Source organism: Sminthopsis crassicaudata, chromosome 5, assembly GCF_048593235.1.
Source record: "Sminthopsis crassicaudata isolate SCR6 chromosome 5, ASM4859323v1, whole genome shotgun sequence".
Taxonomy (NCBI): Eukaryota; Metazoa; Chordata; class Mammalia; order Dasyuromorphia; family Dasyuridae; genus Sminthopsis; species Sminthopsis crassicaudata.
The window spans coordinates 11,890,760-11,900,755 of NC_133621.1; the positions used below are offsets into that span (position 1 = coordinate 11,890,760).

Consider the following 9,996-nt stretch of genomic DNA (forward strand, 5'->3'; position numbering starts at 1 on the left):
TGGTCAAGACATATGTGAAATAACAAAATAAGTGGGTTGGCCACAAATCGACAGTGACTTTAAACATTAAATTTATTCAAAGTGGATCTGAGTTGTCAGCCTAGATTGACTGAAAATTCTTTGGGTCTGTCTTTTGCCTCTTTTTGTGTTTTTAGCGCTTAGCTCAGGACCTCTCACATGTAGGTGCTTAATAAGTTTTGACTGATAAATCAATAATGATTTGGTCCCTCCTTCCTCATCCCACCAATCACAGATTAAAACTCACTTTTGGAAGAGAAATTGATTCTCACTGAGGAGAAATTGTGAAATGATAAAGTGGGAAGGGAGAAGGATTCTACACAGTATAGACGTTCATGTAGAAACAATGAATGTTCTTGACAATGCTCAAAGAAAATTGGGGAGGGAGTTTTTTAATGTATCATTTTTACAGCAATAATTTTCTATTCCCAGGCCACAGGTGTGTATGTGAGTCACTGAGCAGGCTCAGTGCTGGTCTTGGAGTCAGGAAGACTCTAAGGTTCAAATGACAACTCAGACGTTTAGTAGTTATGTGATAGATAAGTCACTCTGGGCGAGTCACCAAAGCTCTCCGAATTCTAAGCAGATCTCTAAAACTACAAGCGGCAGAGTGGGTCGTAATCAGCATTGGTGGAGAGAGCTTCCTTACCTGGGAGTCCCTTCTACTGAAAAAATCATAGATGCAGTGCCCATGCCCATCCTCAACCCCATAATCATGAATTTGTCCTTTAATTAAGCAATTTCAAAGGAGTGCCCAAATGAAGCTCACCACACTCCGAGTCAGCTGCCTCGTTTACCTCCTCATTTATCCGGGACTTAGGAAAGAAGAGCTTTCCTGATTTTCAGTTCACACAGTTTCACTATTTGGAAAGAACATTTTCTTACTGGGAATTCATCACAACTAGAGAAGAAGCTATTGTAGCCGTGAGCTGAATTTCCCTCTCCAAAGCAGCAGCTGAGCTCAGCATCCGGGCTCCCCAAACATTTGTTCATTAATGAACTGACGGACCTGAGGTGCTGAAGTTACTCTACTGGGAGGATGGGTTGGAGGAGGGAGCAAGGAAGAGAAGATAAGAAAGTTTAGTCAACAATCACTTCCTGAGTGGGTCATTCTTGGATCTTAAATGTAGCTGGTGCCATGGAAGGATTGTTGATTGATACCCAAACCCTCTTGAGCACATAAGGACTGGTGCTACTAGCAATTACCCAAAACCTTGGTCAGAAAATGAGCCCCGGGCTTAGCCTACCATGAGCTAAAAAGAACTGTTCCTAAGGTTGAGGGAACATCGCCTCACCCAATTGGTGGCTCCAAGTTGTCCCTCGTTCTGGAAGAACAACAAAGGGCCGTCCCCATGTTAGAGTCAAGGAACCATGTGCCCAGCTGTGGCCGGTCAGAGCCACACGACTCGGGAGTGCTCTAACACAGATTGCACAGGAGTAGCCCCTGTGAACATTTGGGGGGGGGGGCGCGTCGAGCTTTGTGCAGCTTGGGTTTCTTCTGAGCTGATGCAATTCTGCTTTGCTCATGGAGCACTCTGAAGAGGGCACGCCATGTGGGCCGTCCTACGCCAGGGTGTCCCATGTCATACACTCTAGAGTTCCCAAGAGAGACCTTGAGAGGGAGCTTGGCCTTTGCAAGTTAAATAATTTGCCTTCTGTGCCATACCTGACCATGATGCCATGTTTGTTCTCCATGAAGGAGGCAAGATGGCTGAAAACCTCATGGGAAAAAAAAGCATGGGAGCAAGCACAGAGCCTCGTGTCACTCATTTGTGACTGGAGAAGCACAGGATTAGGAGTCTGAATAAGTCATTTTTTTAATGATAATCTCTCAGAGTTTGCATAGATTTTAAGATTATAGGCATATGGACTTTTTCACTCAATTCAACTGAACTGAACTGAATTAATTCACTTCCAAAAAGCAATCACATCACACAATACAAATGGCAAATGGAATGAATGGCCCCTGGCCTCCATAAATTTCTGTGCTAATATAGTAAACAGGATGGACATGTTAGTACACACACACACACACACACACACACACACACACACACACACACATATGCTCATACCAAAGTGATTTTAAGTGGCTCCGCTGGGGGAACTAGGAGATTAAGGGAATTTGGAATCAAGGATGGTTCATGAAACTGGAGGTTCTTAAGCTAAGCCATGAAGAAAGCTCCTCTCTGTAAAGGGAGGAGGAGCAGTCCAGGCCCAGGAGATAACCAATGCAAAAAGGCAGAGACCTACTATGTGCCAGAGACTGTGTTGGATGCTTAAACTTCCAGTGCCCTGACAACTTAGTAAAATGAATCTATCTGAATGGATCAGTGAAAAGAAAGAGTTTCTGCACCAAGAAAAATCTGGGAGATGTCCTGAATGTCTCTTCACTTCCAAATACACACAAACCATACACAGACAAAAATAAAGAGGAAGGAGGAAAGGAGGGAAAAAAGGAAGGAAGGAAGGAAGGAAGGAAGGAAGGAAGGAAGGAAGGAAGGAAGGAAGGAAGGAAGGAAGGAAGGAAGGAAGGAAGGAAGGAAGGAAGGAAGGAAGGAAGGAAGGAAGGAAGGAAGGAAGGAAGGAGGGAGAGGGAAAAAGAAAAAGAGAGGGGAATGAGAGAGGAGAGAGGGAAGAGAGAAGAAGGAGAGAGGGAGAGGAAGGAGAGGAGAGGAAGGAGGGAGAGGAAGGAAGGAAAGGAGGGAGGAAGGAAGGGAAGAAGGGAGGGAGGGAGAGAGGAAGGAAAGGAGGGAGGAAGGGAGGAAGGAATTGAAGGAGGGAAGGAGAAAGGAAGGGAGGGAAGGAGAGGAGAGGAAGGAGGGAGGGAGAGGAAAGAAGGGAAGAAGGGATGGGCTTCAGCCTGACACCATTATTTGTCTGCCTCAGCACTTCCTGATACACTGCTCCCACACCAGCAGAAGCATGCCATTACTGGAGGGCTATTGTGGACCCGACTCCTGGGTTATTTTAAACCTCCTCCCCTGGCTCAGTTGCCCGAGTCCCCAATTACCGCCTTGTCAAGTTAAGAGAGAATGGCATCTGCGAAGCACACTTGTCTCCATCCATTACACTCGCGTGGTCACGGTTTCGACGCCTCCTCCAATCGCCCCCGTTTGGAGTCGGCCCTTCCCGAAGCAAAATCCTGCCGACACGTTATGCCAGTTTAGCAGCTCAGGAAAGAGCGAATGCCCTGATGCTCGGCTGCCAGGCTGCCCAATCTGGGGGGAGGGGGGCTCAGCTTTAGGAAAGGCTCCCTTGGTGGGGACCAGCACAAAGCATCTGGAAGACCAAGGGCCCTTCTTCGCCTTCTCTGTAGCACAGATGCTGAGGAAGCTCCACAGACCCTTCTTGGAGTCCTTTTGAAATGAAAACAACAAGATGCCCAAAGGAAACCCATAGAATGGAGTGGCAGTCATGGAAACCTTAAAAAAAATTAAATTCTTGGACCTGAGCTAAAGGAGCCTTGCCTCTCCTGGCTTTCCCACGAAATTATGAGACCTTCCTAATCTCCTTAAAAAGAGCGTGGCTCCCCAGGAGTCAGGGTTTGTTTTTCTCTCCGAGACACCGAGTCCATAGTGTTTTCCCTTAATTATGTCCTGATTAACATAATTTTGTAATTTGGAGGTGTGGGCTGGCGCCCTGCCAGGGATCCAGGGGGACAGCTGAGACAGCTCATTTGAAAAAGTCAACAGTTCGAATGTGAGACTCCACGAGATCTTATCCTGCTCTTACTTGGCAGATAAGTGAGTCTAGTGGTGGATGTTAATTAAACAGATATCTAGTCCTTCATTCACTGGATATTCATTAATTCAAAAGACACTTATTAAGTACCTACGACTTTTATTAAATTGTATTTAGCACCAGGGATACAAAGATACAATTATCTGGTCCCTGCCCTCAGGGAGCTTACAGTCCATTGTAGGAGAAGAGCATACACGTATGTAGATAAATAAAAATTGGGGATCCATTGCCCTTGCACCCAGGCATTTCACAAACCATATGGGATAACCTTGATCCCAACTGGCTTGGGGAATCTTATTTCTGATCCAGGCAGGCCAGAGATCAGACAGAACATGGTCCATTCCAGATGGGGCCGAGCATCTCGGAAAATCATGGTACGGGAATAGTTGTAACGCTGTTTCCTCTGTCAACAGGAAGTCTATTAGGAGTGGTCATGTTGGAAATTGATGATAAAAATAGGTCGTTACCAAGAATATAGAGACGATATCGTCAATATGACTTGGGAAGAAGGCTACAGTCTTGGGGTGATCCATCCTCCATATCTCAGCTCTGACTTTTTGTAATAGAAAATCAGTAGGAGATGAAGATTACCCGGAACGGTGTAGTCATTGAGACAGAGATCTCAGGACCACAGCACAATAATGACATTGAAAAAAAGACACGGGAGCAGCTAGGAGCGTCATGGTGCACACAACAACTGGCCTGAAGTTAGGAAGACTCATGAGCCCAAGATCAAATCCAACCTCAGACACTGACTGTGTAATCCTGAGCAAGTCATTTTACCATTTGCCTCAGTTTCCTCATCATAAAATGAGCGGGGGAAGGGAGTGACAGACCACTCCAGTGTCTTTGCCAACAAAACCCCAAATAGGGTCGTGAAGAGTTGGATGTTATCGAAGCCACCAAACACAGAGCGGGAGTCAGCAGGAAGGGCAAAACATTGCAGTGAAAGGAGGAATTGGTCACGCAGAGCTTTTAGGAAGTACCTGAAATCCTCCCAAAAGACTTTGAACACCCCCAGCTACTCTCACCCTGGAAAGGTCCTCCACTGCCCCTTGCCACCAGCCAAGGAAACTTGCCCGTCCCTTCCCTTGCTCTTCCACTGAGCCCCAAACAAAGGCTCTTGGATGCGGACGGAATGGATGTTCAGCTCAAGACTATCCAACTTAATGCTCAACAAGCAAGAGACCCCTCAAATTCATGCACTGATGCCTTGATAGCCTGTGCACTCACTTATCCCGGAATTCCCTGTAACATTGCAGATCCTGACCTACCCATGGCACCTCTTCTTGCAGGGCTGTTCTCAAGGGATTCCCATCATTGTCCTCCAGATCCCATCTGGGATAGAAGCCTTCTAGCTCTGACATGGAGCAGCTATCAGAGGAACATAAAGACCATCCACTGCTTATGGTCGCCATCTTGCTCCACAACCACCTGCACCAGCTTCTGCTCCAAACATGCATCCCTTTGCTCCCATTCTTTGTCTCCACCAGTAACAGGTGATAGCTAAATAATGCCTACCACAGACTTTAAGAGAATAAGCATTTATTATGTGCCTGCTGTGTGCAGGCACTGGACTTTACAAAACAACTTCAAATTCTTGAGAATCTGGCCTCCCCTGCCTCTCCACAGCATCATGGGAAGAATATTGATGTGGAAAAGGTGGAGGGTATAGTAGAGACAAGTCAACTTCTGAAGGCAGAGGGCCCAGATTCAAAGACTCCCTCTAATACTTCCTGCATGAGGGCTCAGGTGGGTCTATTCATCTGTCTCAGCCTTGGTTTCCCCTCTATAAAAGGGGGGGGTTGGATTGAGGGCCCATCCAGCATTATTCCTCGATCCAATGGGCCTTTGGTTCGGGATGGGGGAGAAGTCTGGCTCATTCAAAGTGCAACACTCCACCAAAGTCAGGCTAACCACTCTGTTCAGGTCTGGCTCCATTCACTGTACTCAAATATGCACATATTCCTAAAATAGGCTCCCATTTCTCAAATCTCAGAAAGCTGTCTCCTCCAGCAAACGTCCCATCCAATGTCCTTTCCCAGAGGAAGTGATAGATCTGTGCTGAGGTAATTACACTCTCTCCCCTATCCCTACTGACACTTGGGAGTCAGAGCCAGGCTTGAGAGCGGGTTCTCTGGGGAAAAGGAGGAGAAAAGAGAGAGGGGGAAAGGAGAGAGAAGGAAGAAGAGATAGAAAGAAAGAGAGGGAAGAAAGGAGAAAGGGGGAAAAGGAGGGAAAGAGAGAGAAAGACAGAAAAAAAGAGAAAAGGAAGGAGGGAGAGGCAGAGACAGTGACAGAAAGGAAAGGAGAAGGAGAGAGGGAGGGAAGAAGAGAAAGGAAAGAGAAAAGGAAAGAGAGAGAGTTATGGAGGGAAATTAGTAAGAGGATGAAGGAGGGAGGAAGGAAAAAAGGAGAGAAATGAGGAGAAAGGAAGGGAAGGGGGAAGGTAGAGAGAGATGGAGGAAGAGAGGAAATGAATAAGGGAAGGAGGGAAGGAAGTAGAGGGAGGGAGGGAGCTTCCTATGAGAAAAAGTACCTGAGCAGAAGCCAGAAGGAAACTAGAGACTAAAAGAACCATGAAGAGGGAAGGCACTCCAGGTAGGAGGCACAACCTCCTAGCACAAAGGTATGGAGGTGGGAGATGATAGTGCCATATATAAAAAGTAATATGAAGAAAAGCTGGAAAGACCAGTGAAAGGCCTTGGATGACAGCCTGAGGAATCTCCACTTCCCATCAGGTAGTAGGAGGACCTCAAAGCACAGGTGATTTCTACCCTCCAGAATGAGCAGGGAACCCCCAGCAGCCTTTGCTCCCGGAGGCGGCTGAATGCTGCAGCGCTCGGCGTCGCTCCTGCCATAGACAGCCTGGCTGCAGCCTCGTCTTCAGATTCTCTGCCACAAAAAGTAACTGTCAAGGATAATAGGAATGAGGTTTGACCTACTTTTCCCTAGATTCTTGCAAAGTCGGCGCAGCTCGAGCCCTCCTCGCCTCCAGCGTGTGCCTCGGCCCCACTCAGGAGCCTGTGGGTTTTCCACCTTCCAGGAGCCCCCTCCTCCCCACACCGGCCCCCTCCCTGCCTCTGGAACCAGCCATTTTCATCTGGGCCCATCTGGGCAGGGGAACAGGGAGCCAGCCATTCCTTCCCATTGTCCCTCATCCTTGGAATAACTGGTTTGGAAGCTGCCCTGCAGGATTCAAGACACTGTCCTAGCCAGTCTGCAGTGAGAATAAAAAGGAGGGCCAGACTCTGTCCTCAGGGAGGTGACATTGTCCTGGCAGGACAAGCAAAGCCCGAGGAACTCAGGCCTCCAGATCCTCCATGACTGGGTTTCCCCTTAAACAAAGTATTCAAGGGAGCCTCAGTTTCCTCATCTGTCAAACGAAGATCTGGAAAAGAAATCCTTTGAGATCTTGGCAGCTTTTTCTAGTTCCCAAGATCCCCTGGGCTAAGCCTTGAAGAAAAAGAAATATTCTGAGACATAGAGGTGCAGAAGGATTACAGCTGGGCAAGGGGTCCTGTCAGTGCAAAGGATTATGGGCCCAACATGGACATTCAAATGAAAGGAATACTTTGGTCGAATCCCTCTGGCCACATCCACACAGCCAAGAATAAAAGCAAGAGCCCATGTGCTCCTTTGACTCTGTGCACACTAACTAACCCTCCCTGTCTGCATCCTGCCCCACAAATAAGGTCTGCTCTCCTAACCCTGAATCTCCCAGGAGCGTGTCTCTCTCTCTCTGTCTCTCTGTGTCTGTCTGTCTGTCTGTCTCTGTCTCTCTCTCTCTCTCTCTCTCTCTCTCTCTCTCTCTCTCTCTCTCTCTCTCTCTCTCTCTCTCTCTCTCTCTCTCTCTCTCTCAATTTAGCCCATGTAGCCATTGAATAATGAGCCGCAATGTGTTCTAGGGAACAGAATGTGGGACTTGGAACCAGGACTACTGGGCTCGGCTCCCCCAGACACCCCAGGCACCATGACTGGGAGCAGGTCACTTCCTCACCTGGGAAATGAAAGTAACCTTGTCTCTTGCTCGGGGTGGGGTACCGGGAGGTCGCATTGGATCATGGGTGAAAAGGCCCTGAATCAGGGGCAGGGATCATTATGAGGCAGAGGACGCGGCTGGGCTTCTTGTGCAAGATTGGGCTTCTTGTGCAAGATTCAATTGGACCCCTGGAAAACTCCAGGTCCTTCAAAGAGCTTGGGAACCTCCTCGGGAGCTATAGAGGAGCTTAGAGATCCCTTAGGGCAAATACTTCCTTTGAAAGAGGAGGGAAACTTTAGCTCGGAGAAAGGCAGTTACATGTCCAAGGTGATACGTGTCCCTAGTGGCAAGCCCAGATGTGCCCTCACAGCCCCTTCCCCTGGCTCGCCGGCTCCTGTTTCTGCCCAACAGGTCCGGCCCCCGGCCCCTTGCTCGGCTCCGAGCTCGGTGACCCGGACGGACGAGTTTAGCCCAGAGAACGGTCGGAACCTCCGCAGCCCGGCTGGAGCAAGAGGTGTTTGGGGCTGGGGGGGGAGGGGCACTAGCCCCAGGGCCAGAAACTGCACAAGGCACCCAGAAGCAGCCCGGGAGCAGAGCCGGAAATTTCCCAGCCCCAGCCCCCCCCCCCAGGGGCTGCACGCAGAAAGCACCCAGACTCGGGGGACACCCCCCCATTCCCAGGGGACACTTCCCCCATTCCCAGGGCCCCAGTCTCCGGAGGGAGGGAAGCCACCTGCAGGTCCAGAGACCTGTGAGGAACTGGGGGCGATCAGCGTGCCCCCCAGGAGGGGAAGGGCAGGAGGCTGCCGGGAGAAGGAGCCTCCCCAGCCCGAGCCACAGAGGCTCCAATCTGTCCCAAGTCTCACAGCTGGCGCCCCCACCTTCCCCCCCCCCCGCCCCCAACCGCTCCAGCTCCCGAACTTCAGTGGGGGAGAGCCCCCGCGCCCGCTCGAGGCGGCCGGCTGCACGTGCCGGGGGCGGGGGGCCGAGCCAGCTCTCCCTCCCGCCGCCGCCGCCGGCCCGGCCGGCGGGGGGCCCGGCCCTGGTCACTCACCCTGCCGCCGCCGCCGGCGCTCCTCTTCCTGCGCAGGGTGAGTCCGCTGCGCAGCAGCGCGGGCAGGTCCCGCAGCCGGTGGCGCAGCTGGGGCTCGGGGGGCTGCGGCGGCTCCGGGGCCCCCGGGCCCCCCCCGGGCCGCAGCTGCCGCCTCCCCCCCGACGCCCCGGGCTCGGCGGGCTCCGGGCTCTCGGCGGGCGGGGGCTGCATCTTCACGGCGCCCACAGCCATCTTCATGCCCGGCGTCCGGACCCCGCGCGGGGCGGGACTGCGGCGGGTGCGCGGGGCTCCGTGCCAGCCGCTGCCCCCCGCGAGCCGCCGCTCCCCTGCTCTTCCTCCTTCTCCTCCTCCCGGGCTCCCCACGCCCAGTCCCCGCCGGGCGCGCCTCCTCCCGGCCGGCCCAGGTGCGCAGGCCCCGCCCCACCTGCCGCTCCCGCCGCCCCCCTCGGCGCCGCGCTGGGCTCCGCGGGACTGCCGGACGCGGCCGGGCGGGGGGGGGGGAGAGGGGGGACAATAGAAAACAGGAAGGCTGTCCGGGGGGGAGGGGGGCTCGGCAAGGCGTGAGCTCATCCCAGGTGCAGGAAATCCACCCTGGCCCTCCCAGCCCCTCCTCCCGCCGCCGTCCCGGACCACCGCTCCACCCGGCCCCGCGCTCCTCTCCCCGGGGGCCCGAGCCTGGGAACTCCACCGGCCGCTCTCCCCCATTCTTTCCAGCTTGGACCCCCGCCCCTCCCCGCAGTCCCGCCACCGCTGCCCCTCCGTGTCCTCGGACTTTGGCCCCGGGGCCCGTCACCTCTCCGTGGCTGGAAGGGCTGATGGAGAGCGGCCCGTCAGAGCCCCTCCTCCCATTCAAGCACGAACCCACTTTACAGATGAGGAAACTGAGCCCCAAACAAAGTGACGGGCTCGCGGCGCAAGAGGGACTAAAGCGCACTGGGATTCGAACTCGGGCCTTCTTTTCCCGACTCCAGCCTACTCCTTCTCCTGCCCCACGGCAGCGCGCTGCTGGCCTGGAGTAAGAAGCTGCCTCCCGGCCACCTTCCGGGGAAGAAGGGGAGAGGCTCTTTGGAGGCCAGAAGTGCCACGGGGTTCGGGGGGCTTGGGGATGGCGTCTCCCGGGGGGTGCGTGAGCCCCAAGACCCTCCAGTCCGCCAGAATGGCCGCAGGCCCGCAGCCGGAGCCCGGGCAGGAGCCGGTT

General features: G+C 52.8%; 1 protein-coding gene across 1 annotated transcript in view; it reads right to left on the minus strand.

The window, feature by feature from the left end:
* The window catches only part of RAPGEF5 (Rap guanine nucleotide exchange factor 5), a 107,742-nt gene extending 98,660 nt beyond the window's left edge, over positions 1–9,082 (minus strand). The window contains exon 1 of the mRNA XM_074269493.1: positions 8,799–9,082. Coding sequence (XP_074125594.1) covers positions 8,799–9,035 — 237 coding nt within the window. The 5' untranslated portion in view covers positions 9,036–9,082. The remainder of the gene's footprint in view (positions 1–8,798) is intronic.
* Positions 9,083–9,996: the final 914 nt, after the last annotated feature.